At 35.5% G+C, this 17274-nt stretch overlaps 1 protein-coding gene across 5 annotated transcripts in view; it reads right to left on the minus strand.

Moving 5' to 3' along the window:
* Nucleotides 1-16858, minus strand: part of LOC128231214 (mediator of RNA polymerase II transcription subunit 15-like) — a 36762-nt gene extending 19904 nt beyond the window's left edge. For 2 of the 5 annotated variants that reach the window (XM_052943732.1, XM_052943728.1), the window contains exons 1-11: nucleotides 16763-16858; nucleotides 10040-10127; nucleotides 9499-9550; nucleotides 7019-7210; nucleotides 5711-5889; nucleotides 5271-5351; nucleotides 4796-4867; nucleotides 1278-1342; nucleotides 1007-1140; nucleotides 546-674; nucleotides 138-216 (exon numbers count right to left, since the gene is read on the minus strand). In XM_052943732.1, the coding sequence (XP_052799692.1) occupies nucleotides 138-216; nucleotides 546-674; nucleotides 1007-1140; nucleotides 1278-1342; nucleotides 4796-4867; nucleotides 5271-5351; nucleotides 5711-5889; nucleotides 7019-7210; nucleotides 9499-9550; nucleotides 10040-10127; nucleotides 16763-16821 (1130 nt within the window). In that variant the 5' untranslated portion in view covers nucleotides 16822-16858. Of the gene's footprint in view, nucleotides 1-137; nucleotides 217-545; nucleotides 675-1006; nucleotides 1141-1277; nucleotides 1343-4795; nucleotides 4868-5270; nucleotides 5352-5710; nucleotides 5890-7018; nucleotides 7211-9448; nucleotides 9551-10039; nucleotides 10128-16762 lie in introns of those variants that run through there. The other 3 variants (XM_052943729.1, XM_052943730.1, XM_052943731.1) reach the window with 3 other exon arrangements.
* Nucleotides 16859-17274: the final 416 nt, after the last annotated feature.

The following is a 17274-nucleotide window of genomic DNA, read 5'->3' on the forward strand; positions in this document are numbered from 1 at the left end:
GTTATAAATTTAAACAAAAATAAATTTAAACAAAAATAATAGTTTTATTAGAAATGTTCAGACCAGATAAACCAATGAAAATTACAGAATATAAGTGAATATAAGTGAAGGTGAAGTGAAATGTTGAATTGTCTCACCGTTTATTGGGATTTGTGAGAATTTCGTTTAGTTTAAGAAGCTTGTTGATTTCTTGTTTCCGCTGTTCTGATCCAGAGCCTGCAATAAGCATGTGAATATTAGACTGTCTTTCAATGTTTTAAGATGATTACAGGAGGCACAGTTGCCTTTGGTTCTTGCTTAGTGAGACACACTTATGACACGGTTTGTCAAATACATGTTGACTAATGAGTCTAGGAAATAATTTCAATCCAGAAGAGAAATCCAGTTAATTACTGTGTTCATGACCTCATAGAAATTATACTATATGTCGCTTACTGTTATAGTAGGACACCTATTTTAGATAACTTTTTCATTTTATTAGTCTCCAAAAACAAACTTTTAATACACACACTATTTACAGTCCGATTTCGGAATAGAATACATACCATCCTCGGTTTTCTTGATCATTCTTCTGAGGGGCTCAATGTACTTGTAGAGGGACTTCAGCTTTTCCAGGTAGGGGTCATTTGAGGGGTCAGCCGGACTAGGGGCCGCTCCAACTGAACCTGGGTTGCCTGGGGTAAAAAAGAGGTAGTAATAAAAACAAGTGAGTTTAGAAAAAGTTGATTGCAATTATTATACATACACAGAATTCAAGACAGAGAGAGGTAAAAGGCTGAACGGGTCATTTTTTCAGGAACCATACATTGCATGCTTGTAATAATTATGGATTAAGAGTTTGCAGACTATGAGGAACAATTTAAACAATTGGCAAATTTCTTCAAAATAAATCATGGAAGATGGAGCTTTTTTCATTTTCAATTATCTAATCAGAATATGGAAAAGTCATTATACTAATCACCAAGAGATATTGTCTGACATAAGAACATTTGAAATATTTGTTCACCTGGTGTGTTTAGCTGGGTGCTTGGAGAGGGAACACTCATAGTGAGGGTGGATCGTTGCCCTGGTGAAGGCACGATCTGAGAGGCAGGAGACATCATCGACATCGGGGAACCCATGGGCTGTTGGCCCTGGGAACTACATTTACATTTATGTTATACCTTATGACTTGAAAAATGTATATTTCTATTATTTATTTTAAAGGTCATACTGATAAAAAATGAACTTCAGTGAAAGAACAATTGAGAGAGTAGTTGTGTTCAGAAAATTTGTACCTTTGTTGTGCAGGAGATGGGATGGGGCCCTGGCTTGGAGGGTTACTGGACACCTGGGGGCTGTTCTGGAAATAAGAAAAAACACATGCCCTTTCAGATCAAATTTGACAGTTTGTTCGTCATTAAACAAATCAGATTGGTAAATTACTATCCATAGAATATCAACAGTTAGTTTCAAACCATCTGACAATCAAAAAAAAGCGTTGTATGTTCCACTAACGTTATATATGAACTGTAGAAGATTGTATTGTAAATAAAATAAGAAACAGCACATTATACGTATTTTGAATATACAAAATAATTTTGCAAAGTTATACTTTACAATAATACAACCAGTTAAACCATAGAAATTCCACAACCTTCATATTATCAAAACAAGATGTCATTTTACCCATAGCCATCTAGCAAGCTGTCCTAGCAAAACATAAGCTGCATTTGCTTATAAAACCCAGTCATGAGGCTTAAAAAGGGGCTGAAACTAGTTCCCTCCCTTGTCAACACTTTAAACCAGCACTGTCAGTCGTGAGGCTTAAAAAGGGGCTGAAATTAGTTCCCTCCCTTGTCAACATGTTAAACCAGTACTGTCAGTCATGAGGCGGAAATAGGGGCTGAAACTAGTTCCTTCCCTTGTCAACAAGTTAAACCAGCACCGTCAGTCATGAGGCCAAAATAGGGGCTGAAACTAGTTCCCTCCCTTGTCAACATGTTAAACCAGCACTGTCAGTCATGAGGCCAAAATAGGGGCTGAAACTAGTTCCATCCCTTGTCAACAAGTTAAACCAGCACTGTCAGTCCTGAGGCTTAAAAAGGGGATGAAACTAGTTCCCTCCATTGTCAACAAGTTAAACCAGCACTGTCAGTCATGAGGCCAAAATAGGGGCTGAAACTAGTTCCTTCCCTTGTCAACACGTTAAACCAGCACTGTCAGTCATGAGGCCAAAATAGGGGCTGAAACTAGTTCCCTCCCTTGTCAACAAGTTAAACCAGCACTGTCAATTCATGAGGCCAAAATAGGGGCTAAAACTAGTTCCCTCCCTGGTCAACAAGTTTAACCAGCACTGTCAGTCATGACACCAAAATAGGGGCTGAAACTAGTTCCCTCCTTTGTCAACAAGTTAAACCAGCACTGTCAGTCATGAGGCCGAAATAGGGGCTGAAACTAGTTCCTTCCCTTGTCAACATGTTAAACCAGCACTGTCAGTCATGAGGCGGAAATAGGGGCTGAAACTAGTTCCTTCCTTGTCAACATGTTAAACCAGCACTGTCAGTCATGATGCCAAAATAGGGGCTGAAACTAGTTCCTTCCCTTGTCAACATATTAAACCAGCACTGTCAGTCATGAGGCCAAAATAGGGGCTGAAACTAGTTCCCTCCCTTGTCAACAAGTTAAACCAGCACTGTCAGTCATGAGGCGGAAATAGGGGCTGAAACTAGTTCCTTCCCTTGTCAACACGTTAAACCAGCACTGTCAGTCATGAGGCCAAAATAGGGGCTGAAACACGTTCCTTCCCTTGTCAACAAGTTAAACCAACACTGTCAGTCATGATGCCAAAATAGGGGCTGAAACACGTTCCTTCCCTTGTCAACAAGTTAAACCAGCACTGTCAGTCATGAGGCCAAAATAGGGGTTGAAACTAGTTCCCTCCCTTGTCAACAAGTTTAACCAGCACTGTCAGTCATGAGGCCAAAATAGGGGCTGAAACTAGTTCCTTCCCTTGTCAACAAGTTAAAACAGCACTGTCAGTCATGAGGCCAAAATAGGGGCTGAAACTAGTTCCCTCCCTTGTCAACATGTTAAACCAGCACTGTCAGTCATGCAGCCAAAATAGGGGCTGAAACTAGTTCCATCCCTTGTCAACAAGTTAAACCAGCACTGTCAGTCATGAGGCCAAAATAGGGGCTGAAACTAGTTCCTTCCCTTGTCAACATGTTAAACCAGCACTGTCAGTCATGAGGCCAAAAAATGGGCTGAAACTAGTTCCCTCCATTGTCAACAAGTTAAACCAGCACTGTCAGTCATGAGGCCAAAAAATGGGCTGAAACTAGTTCCCTCCCTTGTCAACATGTTAAACTAGCACTGTCAGTCATGAGGCCAAAATAGGGGCTGAAACTAGTTCCATCCCTTGTCAACAAGTTAAACCAGCACTGTCAGTCATGAGGCCAAAATAGGGGCTGAAACTAGTTCCATCCCTTGTCAACAAGTTAAACCAGCACTGTCAGTCATGAGGCCAAAATAGGGGCTGAAACTAGTTCCATCCCTTGTCAACAAGTTAAACCAGTAGTGCAGACATATGGTCGAAGTAACATAAATGTTTTCTGTAACGAAGCTGATACAGTTTAAGTTCTACACTGCTTTCTGCTAACTGCATTGTTTCCTTGACTTTACCTTGGAGCACCTATTTCTTGGGAACCCACCTGAAGTGGTGCTTTTGATTTAATACGTAGTTGTTATAAGTCTCCTTTAAAACTCTTAGAACAGGTGAAAGACAACTAGAATTAAAGTTTGTAATTTACTAACACTTAAACACAGACATATTTTCCACTCTAAAAAACATGAACACATGGGCAAAAACACAAATGCTTAATGCTTTTATATTCATAAATGTATAAAAAAATATCTATGTGCTTTTTTGTGTTTTGAGCACATAATTACAGAGAGTGTTGCAAATAAAAGTGCCAATTTTATAATAATAATTCATTACACTGAAATTTAACTAAGTACAATGTACTGCTTTTTCTCAGATACTTAATGAATATTTTCAGCTACCATCAGCTGTCTACATAACTGATTTATTCCCAGGATAATGTGATATATGGGATTATCGATATTGATTATTTTAAGCGTTAACTAGTATTCAAAATGAGCCAAGATATCAATGTTTAAATTATTGTAAGATAAACTTATACTTATTTTAAAGGGAAAACCATACCATTACAATATTATGAGGTAGTGAGAAGTCTGTACAAGACTCACACAAACACAATACACCAACACCACAGACAGTTTCTTAATACAAAACCTAGTTACAGAGGCGAGAAATTTCAACACACAGCAAAACTGTTATGAGATCATGACCATTCCGATGAACACAAGTGTTACACACAGTCAGAGCATACATGTAGTTCGCAAAGCAATGGTAAAACAATACGGACACTACTTATTTATCTCCACTTTTTTATATTTCATTACAAACAAGATGAATGTAAGATCCTTCTATTACAATTAGCTACAAAACAACTCCTAATTTAGACTTGAAAGGTTTCAAATGGTCTTTTGTATTGATCACATGTATAATGAAACAAGAGATCAAAGCCTGCTATTTATAACAATGAATCATCTAATAAAATGAATGACACATTGAGAATATCTATAGAGCATATGCATAAAGCCACAGTGTGAACATTTTCGAACACAACAGTACAGATGTCACCAGACTGGCAGTAGCTGTATAAATGCAGGCATACATTCTGCCCAAGTGCTCAAGAAAGCTAGCGTGTAAAGCCTGTAGCTAGATTACCTGGCCTAGGCTGAGAGATATTGGCGATGGCCTTATCATATTAGTCAGTGGTGACTGTATTAAGTTCAACTGCTGCAATGGCAAGAAAATCTTGAACATGGTCATTATGTTCACATCTACATGGACATTTTTTAAGATTTGTTTACTTAATTTTATCAAATTGCGTCCATTGAGGACAATGATCAAGCTAGAGGGAGACAGGGGATAAATGACATTCGCAAAATGAAAGTTAAATCTCTCTCATATCCTTTCAGTGGGGGAAGTTTACTAGATTTCTCCACAAAGATTTATCTCCCTTGTGCCCTGCAATTCTCCCAATTCTCAATATCTAGCTTGGTCAAATAAGACTCATTAGGCTAAAAACAGAACATTTTGTTCACTAATAATAAAACATCTATTGAAATAAAGATAAATAGATATTGCTATAAATTGTGTATGTTATGTTATATTTTGTGAGAGTTATCTGTGCACTGACCGTAGTAGGCTGGGTGGCCTGTCCCCCTGATGGTTGCTGGGAGGCCGTCTGGGAGGACGTCACAATAAATGCATCCTGCCGCTGACATAATATACACCACATGTACTAACACATGTTAAAACTCAACTCCTGGCATGTTAGTATGGGAAATCACTCAAAACTATATAATGTACAATCCTTTACAGTATGACTTTTGTAGAAAGTAGTAGATAATTCCTAACTGATTTTAAACACAATTAATTGAATGCATTTATAATATTTTGACAGCAATGTAACCTCGAAATATGAGAATAGACAAGACTGAACTTTACATCTACAGCTTTAAGACATCAAGTAAGAAACACAGACAAGTCATTGCAAAGCCTTAAATATAAGCAAACGGCTGTGCATGAAGAATGTAAGAAGTTTGAGTTATACAACTACAAGTTTTCCCAACCTACCTGTAAATGTGGCCTCTGCTGTTGCTGTTGTTGTTGCTGTTGTTGTTGTTGCTGCTGCTGCTGTTGCTGCTGCTGCTGTGCCAGCCTGTTTTGCTGTATCTGGTTGATCATGGCCTGTCGTTGCTGTTGTATCTGTTGCTGTGACTGTGGCTGCTGCTGGTTGGTACCCATCCCCATCCCTGATGGAGAGCAGAAGAAAGTAGGATGAACATAATTATGACGATAAAGAGATGGAATTCAGCTCCATATATCAACCAAGGAAAGTCTACTATCATGTTGACAACTAGCACAGCCACTACTTTTGAATATCCACTAATACAAGTACAAAATATCATTACCAAAAATAACCTCACTCAATCTTCAAAAGGTTTAGTTTAAATGAAAGTTTAGACCTTATAATTGCGCTTCTGTGCTTCTGATAAATGTTGATTGCAATATTGAGTCAGTTTGGCTGTTATCCAACATAAAGATCCCCCCTCCTTTAAACATCTCAACAGATAAACACATTTAAGAAACGACTCTTCAAGACTAGGAAAAACCAGCATATGTCAGTACACTTTCACCCATGGCCATAATTCTGTAATTAGCTAAATTAGAAATATAGTACTTCCTGTCATTGCACTTTACCATTGTGGTCAGCTTCTTTAAATTCAATCAAGTAGTCTTTAACTCTGTAATTGACTTAAAAAGAGTTACGGTTCTTGATTACTGGATTCCTCTTTTTGGGCTTTACCATTGAATAAAGTTTCAACAAATTCATCAAGTGGTTATCAACTTACCATCCAAACAACAGTTTGACAACAACAAAAAAAACACAAAAAAGGACATTAACACTGTAATTGCTAAACCAGAGTTATGGATATTGTACCCTGCAAATTCCTCTCATTTTGCTTTACCATTAAATGAAGTATTATTAGATTCCATCTGGCAGTTTTAAAGTTAAGTTAGGACGAGGAAAATCAACAAAGGGCAACTACTCTGTAATCAGCTAAAATAGAGTTATGGATCCTGTACATTGCACTTCCTCTCATAATGTTCTATCATTGCAAGAAGTTTAATTAAATTTCATCTTGTAGCTTTCAAGTTATGCTCTAGACAAGAGAGTGTAATGGATCAACCAACCAACCAACCAACCAACCAACCAACCAACCAACCAACCAACCAACCAACCAACCAACCAACCAACCAACCCAACCAACCAACCAACCAACCAACCAACCAACCACAAGGCTCTAATATACCCCCATAATGGTTAAATAAAAAGCATTAATTTCACTTTTGTAGGAAGGGCATGAGAGCACCACTGACCTATTTGTTGCTGAGACTGCATGCCTGAAGGGCTGAAGGTCATGTGTGTAAGGGCCCCAAGAGGATCAGTCATGGCTCCCATCTGCCCAGGTATAGCCCCAGTCCCACCCACAGGCTGCTGACCCATCGCTCCCGGCCCACCAATCATCCCTCCTGGTCCCATACTGCCGGGCTGCTTCTGCTTCTGGTTGTCTGTGGGAGAGAACAAGTGGAACAAGTGTTGTTGTTTTTAAATGGTAGTAGGGGACCAGGTGGGATGATTGGTGGACATTGAAAACTAAACATGCACAAATGAATATTGCGGAAACTGCATTAACATTTTTTTCATTTGGACAAATGCATGTTTAAGAGGAGCAAGTAAATGCTGTTGACTCTGGTATGACCTAGTTGTGTTCCATAAATGACCCATATTCACACTGGTCCTTAATATCATGCTGAGAAATATTTTGACTGAGTTTCATGAAGATTGAATGAACACTGTAAATTGAATTTGTGCAAAAATAAGAAACTTCAACACAATTTTTGTCTTTATATTTTTAACCTAGTGACCTCATTTTTGACTCAAAATAACCCTTACTCACAGTGGTCTTTAACATTATGTTGACCAATATTCTGACCAAGTTTTATGCACATTGGATTAACAGTGTTGAATTTTTAAAAGAATTTTCTTCTTGATTTGATTTAATGACCTATTTTTGTACCCAAAATGATTCCTATTCACACTGGTCGTATATAATTAAAATAAAGCTGAGGGCTATTCCATTTAAACAAATATCCCATCGGGGGAAGGCACTTTTAAATAGTGCCACCCCCCTATAGAAGCAAATTCGAAGGTTGAATCCAAATACGCGAAAAAAAGACCCCCCCCCCCCCCCCCCCCGGGTGTTATATGTTTAACTGGAATAGCCCTGAGAAATTGTAAAAGGATTAAGAAACTTTAGAGCAAAATATGTTATCTTAATATTTTCCCTGCTGACCTAGATTACCATAGATGAAATATTTAAACTGGTATTCAATAGCATGCAGACAAATATTCAGACAAACTTTCATGAAAGTAAAATAAATAAGAGCTGTCACAGAGACAGCGCGCTCGACTATTCCGCCGCTTTTCAGTGTAAGGATTGAAAAGGATTTGGCGAAACATGCATGGATCACTGTTAGATTAGAATTCAATGCAATACCTGATGTGAAATATTAACATAAATGTGGTAACATGCAAAATTTTAACCTGAATTTTTAAGTCTAATAATAAAGGGCCATTATTTGCAAAACACAGTTATCTAACTTGATTATTCAATTAGGTTGGGTGGTTGAATACCATTGTATAAAGTCTCAATGCAATACATCAAGTAGTTGCTGAGATATTGTCCTATGTGTGCTAACATGCAAGACCTTAACCAGAATTTCTAAGTCGCATAATAAAGGGGCAAAAATTATACAATATGAAAGATAGAGTTATCTTACTTGATTTAATATGAAGGTTAAATGGTTGGGAGCCTGTGTGTAAAGTTGCAATGCAATACATGATGTATTTGCTGAAGCATTGACTTAAAAGTGGTTACATGCAAAACCTTAACCAGAATTTCTATGTTGAATAAAAAAGGGGCCATTATTTGAATTTAATGCAAACTAGAGTTATCTTACTTGGTTATTTAAGTAGATTGGATGATTGAGTACCATTTTATAAAGTCTCAATGCAATTCATCCAGTAGTTGCTGAGATATTAACTTATGTGTGCTTACATTCAAAACCTTAACCAGAATTTCTGAGTCGAATAATAAAGGGCAATTATTTGCATTAAATACAAACTAGATTTATCTAACTTGGTAAATTAAGTAGGTTGGATGGTTGAGTACCATTGTATCAAGTCTCAATGCAATACCACAAGCAGTTGCTGAGATATTAACCTTTGTGTGTTTGCATGCAAAACCTTAACCAGAATTTCTAAGTCAAATAATAAAGGCCTATTATTTGCATTAAATGCAAACTAGAGTTACCTAACTTGGTTAATTAAGTAGGTTGGATGGTTGAGTACCATTGTAAAGGCCTATTATTTGCATTAAACGCAAACTAGAGTTAACTAACTTGGTTAATTGAGTAGGTTGGATGGTTGAGTATCATTGTATCAAGTCTCAATGCAATACCTCAAGTAGTTGCTGTGATATTAACCTATGTGTGCTTGCACGCAAAACCTTAACCAAGGGGTGACGCCGACGCCGACTCTTGGGTGAGTAGAATAGCTCTCCTTATTCTTCGAATAGTCAAGCTAAAAACAACAACTGTTGTATTAGTAACACGTTGAAAAAAAGTTCAATGCACAATCATTAACAACACTTGAACCCCCACCTAGTTTTCACTTATCTATAACATCAATTATTGTTATGAAAGAATCCCAATTAAAATAGAAATAAATGTTTAAAAAAAACTCACACATCATGTGTTCTGTATCCATGATATGAAATGACAAAGTTGTAACTTACTATAGTCCTTAACATGCAGTATCAGCCGAGCGACAAGAGCCAAATACTCATCCTGAAATAGTACATGTCTTAATAAAAACAATCACTTCAACCACTTTACCACATGCACTTCACTTCCTTAAATATGGCCTTTACTTCCTTATTAATAAATAATATAAAAAAAGCATTCATATTTAAGCTTAATTAATTCACAAACCACTCCTCATTTAATCTTCAATTTTTATAATCATGACGGCTTGCCAGTCATTATTCATTACCCCTGGTAATGTGAAAAAAACATTTAAAATAGTTCACAATAAATGCTTTGCAATAACCAAGAAACACACAAACTGATTGTTTTGTGATCTCTTACAACACATTCAAACCATCTCATTCAGCTGGTGTAAAAGTTACGGACAGGGTCACATACAAGGGCCAAATATAAATGTTCTTTGTTTCTGTTCTGTCCATTTTACCTGCTTTGCTAGGGTCAGATGAGCAACTAACATAATATTTACCATGACTCAATTTTATTTATTCCTCTAAAAAAAGTGAAGCGTACCCGAGACTTGGCCTTCAGGAAGACATGATTTTCCATCTCCAGACTTGACTTGCTCATCTGGGTGTTGGAATTGCGCACCGCTTCATCACTGTAACACCAAACAAAATAAATACAGAAATAAATGTTAGGTAATGCAAAAAAATTCAGACAAAGCTTCAATTTGCTTAACTTCTGTAAATGGTGAATTTCAGTACTTTTATAGACAGGGTCCCACAAATGGGGAAATTCCAAAAATGTGGCTGAGGTTTTTATTACATTATGAATATTCTTTTACATGATCAGATTCATGTGAAATTGACTTAAATTTTATAAATCAAGTTTGATAAAAATTTCAAATTCAAATATGGCCTCTATGGTATTTACAAGTTTTTTTTCTTATACATGACATAGACTTAGTGACATAACTGGATGTGATGAATAACCCCACTACACCACCTTCTTGTAATAAGAAGTATCACTGGTAGTGATGTATGCTCATTGATTGCCCTTATCGGTGAAAAGGCATCAATTAAGTTAATGGTCCTACTATATAGAAATAAGGATATAACATCTGGGAAATAAAGCATTACATTTTCTTTTTAGTTTTTAAAAGCATCACAATGTTTTTAATTGAGTCGATGAAACACAAAATAATGTTCTTTTGTACAGTTAAAGTAAATACCACAAAAACATATAAATTTATAAATGTAGGGAAGTAAAAAAATAACATAACAAGGGCAGTCACAGATTGCCATATCCCCCACAGTATTAAGAACAGAATTAACTTCACGTTACAACTAAGTATTACAAGTATACAGATTTCAATGCTCAATAACTAGAAAAATACAGCGCCCAGAGTTATCGTTCCTGCGCACTGCACGTCTCTCGATAGATATATTTCAAAATTTGTATGTTAAGATTGAAATTAATATCTGAAGGACTCGGAGTTATGCTACATACAAAAAGTATGAAAATAAACAAAGAGCAATGAGAACAAAATACTGCTCCCCGAGTTATAGTTCATGTGCACTGCAGTTTACCTGAATTAGATTTATCTGTATATAAAGATTGAAGTCAATTCCTGAAGAAAAAAAAGAGTTAGGCTCTTGACAAAAAATAAGTATGAAAATAAACAGAGGGCAAGAAAAGTAGACTTGTCCCAGTGTCTCATGCTTTATAAAGGTATCCTAGAGACTTGGTGATTTACTCGAAATTTTGTAAATTTTATTCCTAGTGAACTAGCGTCATCTGTTTTTTAACCAATTTTATCAATCTTTTATATCCAAATTATTTACAAGGTAAGAAGGATCTTAAGCCATTTGTGAAGTCAGTACTTGTTAAAAAGGTCATTTACCTAGTTTTCAGTTTTACCAAGTATTCTGATTTTAAAATTCTACTCCAGTTATTAACTGCAGAACAAAACTATTGACTACAGGTAATGGAGTACTAAACAGCTGACCGTCTCGTGCCTAAAAAAAAAGTTTGGCTAGGGTAACATCCTCTTCAAAAATAGGTGTTTTTTGTTGTTGTTGTTGTTTTGTTTTTTTTGGGGGGGGGAGGCTTTATATAAGAATGTTATTTTCATCATTGGAGAATTGTGTTAAAGGAATCTTCTGCATAAAGCATTCAAGATTTTAAACTACATATTGTAAAGCAATAAAAAAATAAGATGTTTTTTTATTTTTTATTTTTTCATTTTTGTTCAAACTGACTGTAAAAACGGTATGGTCGGCTCCTATTTCATGTGGAAGAGCTAAAATGTTCAGTAAGCTTTTATTGTATTTCCTATTTTATTACAAAATACATGAAGGTACAATGTACATGTATTTAATACTTTTATTCAATGGCTTTGGAGTTTTACCTTCAGTCCAACAAGGGGCATAACTTTCTATACATGCAGGGTTCGAATTTAGACTCGCATACTCGCAAAATGCGAGCGGCATTTGCAAATTGCGAGTGACTTTTATTCAAGCTCGCAAAATTTTGCGAGTGGTTTTTTTCTAGACCACAAAATGTTAAAAGGAAAGTAGAATAAACATTAACTTTGCTACAAAGTCGAGTGTAAACAATCTATAAGTGGCATCACTACCAGTTAAGAGACAACAATATGGAGTCACGCTCTAGTAAGTTTTCAAAAATAGAATACGGAAAAGGCCGAGTTTTATCTCGAATCTTTCTGGGGATGCTCCGAGGTGTGCATAATACAAAGTGAAAACAAATGAGTTGACATGACGTAATCACCAAGCTCAATCATTGGCTAAATTTAGCGCTTTCGCGAACTCTCGTAAAACCCCATCAACCTTTGAATATATCCGCTCAACTGTCAAAGTGAATAAACTTCCGATATATTTTATAGTCCAAAGCATCCATGCTACATTTAATGTTGCTTTTATTTATTCTAAATTTATACTGTTATTGTTTTTAATACTTACAAACTTAATCAGTTAATGAAATCTGTAGCGTTCTCGCCGAATGGGAATTACCCGATGGCGAGGGTAAATATACCCCCCTCAAAGTGAACAATGTCAAATTATTGGACAGCTTTGTTATCAAAAAGCGGCCAGCATCCCATGAGTCATCTGTACCCCCCCCCCCTCCCCACCCCTCAAAAGAAAAGAATAAGCCAACTACAATTTATAGTAGTTGAGTCACTCGAGATGGATCCTTTTAATATTCATAATATGTCTTTGCTGTAAATATCTACTTTAATTAGACAATATTATAAGGGAGTAAAGAAAATAATAAAATTGCAAGTTGATTTTTCATTTTGCGAGTTGCCTCAAAAAGCACTCGCAAAATTTTGCGAGTGCTCCTCAAAGTTAAATTCGAACCCTGACATGTTCATATTTTTTCTGGCATCATATATACCTTGTTCATTTGAATACTTTAAAATTATTTTGAGTTATGGTCAAGGTTTAAGACTGTAAAATGCTGAAATGGACTCAGACAATGATACAAAGTCTTAAACAATATATCAACTTTTTTTCTTTTAAAAAGAAAATATATTTCTTGGAAAATGTTCATGTCAGAGGCAGAATTTGAACCAAGGACCTTTGAATTGCTACACTAGTAGTCTTTTAATACTGATAGGCCACAGAGACATGTTACAATGTACATGCAAATGTAGAAACAGTGGTCATTAAAGATGTAATGAGGTGAACAAATTTAATCAATTTACACTGAATGACAACAAATGCCAAGGGTTAAGAATACTTACACATTTACTGAACTTCTTGAATAAAATTGTGCATTATATGACGACTGGTAACAGATCCTAAAATTATCATAAATACTGATTTCAGTGGTCAAAGTGGTTAGCACAAGCACCAAATTCTGGATTTTAAAATAAATTATTTGTTATTAATAGCAACAGCTATTGTAACAGAAATTGTAAGTTACATATCTATACAATAACAATAATCTTGCCAGGGCTTTTTCTGCCTATTTTGGGAAAGAGACCCTATACATTTGGGGAAAATTTGCGTTGCGAAAAGGCAGTAATTGGGAAATTTTACAGTTAAAAGAACAAGCTGTTGAGTCTTCATCGAATGAGGACATTTTTTAATTTTCTTTTCTTTTCCCTTTTAAAGACCCAAAATGGCTGAAATATCAATCCTTGGTGTGTAAATATCTATTGCAATAAATCATGACTGATAATATTTCATATTGATCTCTGAATGTGATGAAAATCAATGATTTCTGAATTCAATTATCCCCTAAACTTTACATCACATATATAATTATTAAGATGTTGAAAATGAACCAGTACAGGTTAAAAGACATGTATTTATACGAAAAGAGTTTGTTTGTTTTGTTGTTGTTTTTACTTTTGATTGGGATTTTTTTCTGAAGATTGGGAAAAATGTCTTATATTTTGTTTTGGGAATGGGTCCGATAGTCAGACCCGTGGGTACTATAGAAAAAGCCCCGCTTGCATAATCAGATATTCTGAAATCTGAGGCAGTTTTAATGGACAATATTTCTCTTTTCCCAAATCAAGTATGACAAATCATCTGAATTGTTTAAACTTAATTATTGATACATGTAGCTTGAAACTTTCAAGAACAATTGACAACTGACAAAAAATGGACTTTCCTGTAACACCATGTACTGAGCACAAGTACTTGCAGTAAGATTTAAAGGGTTTTCTCTGTTCACCACTGTTTCTGAACGATTCTCCTTTAAAATTTATCATTGGAACAACACTTGATTGCAACTTCAACTAGGGACTGACATGGGATGTTCCCATGATGATAAATAATGACCATTCAGCATATAAAAAGCTATAATTGTCTTGACTGGCCAGTCTTTTAAACAGGTCATCATGGTTTTTTAATCTGCAGTAGTTCTCGGACATTCGCAATATATTCGCCTCATTTCGGAATATTACATATCAAGCACCTGGTAATTATAAAAATTAGGTGTTTGAAACATCTATTATAAAGCAGGTAGTGACACTTTTCATCAGGTAAGTAGTAAGAAGATAAATTCCAAAAGTTTCCAAAATCACCTAATTTTACTTACACTGGGAATAACAATTTTAGTGTGCATGTGCAAAAGGCACTCGAAAAAATACCAGCAACAGTCAGGTATGACCATTTTTTCGGAAAACTAGCTTTTTTGTGCAAACAACATTATACATTGTATAAATCTATTCATTTTTAGTTCAACGTTTACATTCCAAACAAGTTAAAAATAGATTCCCTTGTACCACTTATGTGGTATATATATAGAATTATTTAACTGACAAAAGAATAAAATATTTTGTTTACTGGTTTGAATATTCTTTTTTAAACATGATAAATAAAAAAATTCACTTCAAGGCAGGATTCCCAGTTTTGTTGTTAATTTTTGGAAGTGTCCGCTAAAGTTCTACTTTAACTAAACTAAACTAAAATTTGACCCTTTTGAACACCTCACAGAGTTACAGATAAGTTTCCCAATGTATATGAGTATTACTCCACATATTAAATTGAAAAAAAATTGGTATCTCACATTATAAGTGAGTTTTTCAAGTTTCATGTATTACCCCATCATTTTGATTTTAATTGAATAATGAACTTTTATAAGTGAAAATTTGAAACAATAACTGGTAACAACTTAATTAATAAAAATGAGTGAAATGAGTGTTTATAATTGCTGTACAGCGTATGTTTCACATTATAAAATAAACTAGATAAACTTTATGTTCTTGGCCATATGGCCCTAAGCTCTCGGCTTTATTATCTACAATCTGTTCAATATCAGGTCAGGACTGTAAGAGTCCACCATTTGTCTATACAGTAGAAGTCCTGAATCAATGGGTAAGTCTAACTGTCAGCAGCCCCCACCTCTAGTCCACCTAAATGGCGGTTAGCAAGTCTTTTGCCGATTTTGTTTTACTATGGCAGACTCGTGACGTCCACCATCTCAGCAAAAAGTAGCCAACAGCCCTTGCGCAGAGAAGCAAAAAGTTGCCAACAGCCCTTGCGCAGAGAATCCTCGCGGCCACAATTTTGAAATTATCTTCATTATAAATTCAAATTTCTACGAAAATAATATTGCCTACTATTAAACACATTTATTAATGTCATTATGCCAAAATAAAATGTTCAGATATCATTATGCCAAACTAAGATGTTCAGATATCATAAAACATATACATGTGTCGACTGTTTATCAAGTATTCCGATATCTGTAAATGTGGGACAAATCTGACAGGTTGTATACATGTTCAACGATACGCAGGATATATTTATGTGAAAATAACGACTCTGTTGACAAATTAAATCCAGTTTAATTCACTGTCGGGTATATATTAAACAATTTTGTCGTTATTATTCAACATCGATGCATAATATTACTATATATTCTTTCGCCCAGTAATTAATGGTAGAGAGTTGTAGCGTTAAAGGGATACATATAGGGATCGCTCATTATTGTAGCTACCCCCACCTCTAGTCTAAAATAATAGACGTGTTATACGGGATTCTTCCAATCCCTAACGTCTAAACGGGAATGTGCAAAAAACGGGGGTGTTATAAAAGTATTGAAATTGTTTTAAGTGAAGTATTTTATGGTTGAAATTGATCATAAAGAGTTATATTCATATTTTACCATGTAAGTGAAATGTTATTTTGCACTGAACAAGCATTTAATGCATTAAAACATGTTGTTTACCTTTCCAATAAAACGAAAGTTGACTGACACAGACAACAATTATGCGAAGGGGAACAACTCGATACAATCGTAATAACTCGGCCTCCTCCGACAAAGCTTCGAGATAGACCTCGTTATACAATCGTTACAACTCGGCCATGGCCGAAATGTTCCGAGTGATTTAAAACTGTGCCCTAAAGCCTTGCAGGTGCCCTTCATGTATATATCGTAATGTTTTGACAGAATGAAATGAAGAAAAGCCGTCAAACTCATTATTATAAGTTGGATATTTAATTTTTGTGTACGGAACTAATATAAAATAACATTATCTGGTAATATTTCTTGTTTTTATGATATTTTATAGATCGGATCCTGATCGGAACAACTACCCACTTTTGATACTAAACAATTTGTACGTGAAGGATTTGCCATATCAAAAATCTAAAAAAAAACCCGTCAACGTACAATTAATGAATTATTTGGACTACCCCCACCTCCTTCGAAAGGGCAAAACATTGAAATAAGAACTCTAGTGTGGGGACATAAATAAACATTATTATAAATTAAGTTACGAAATCAGGCTTCAGATGAGAAGAATTAGCTTACATCTGCGTAATGACTTTTCTTCGAAAAGCTTCGCTTCGCCAATCGCTAGGTTCCGCCATTTTGGTTTAGTGAAAGGCTACCTTACACTAATATTTGTGGAGCAGACAACAGTTTATGACACCCAATGTCTTGTTTGAAGTTCCCTCCCCTTACACTATCGATATCGTACTGTATGAACTATATTAGTAAGCAGGACACCAGACAACCAAATGTCCTGGGATGCCAACACAGTTAAGGTTTCAGGTGCATCATACACAATTATAAGTAAACGCTTCGTTTAATCGAGCCATTGGTAATAATGTTAAAATTTGATGCCTGGTGAATTTTGATATCATTTGAAAGTGTACTAAATACTGATTACATATAAGTATGTGAAATAAATGTCTGGAAAAAAAACACACATTAAAAATAAAGATATTGCAGTCTGTATTTTATTCTTCATTTCAAATACAATCGGGCACGAAATGGCTGTTTTACAATCATTCAATGGCTCGAAGGCATTGGAAGATTGA

This window comes from Mya arenaria, chromosome 4, assembly GCF_026914265.1.
Source record: "Mya arenaria isolate MELC-2E11 chromosome 4, ASM2691426v1".
NCBI classification, from domain to species: domain Eukaryota; kingdom Metazoa; phylum Mollusca; class Bivalvia; order Myida; family Myidae; genus Mya; species Mya arenaria.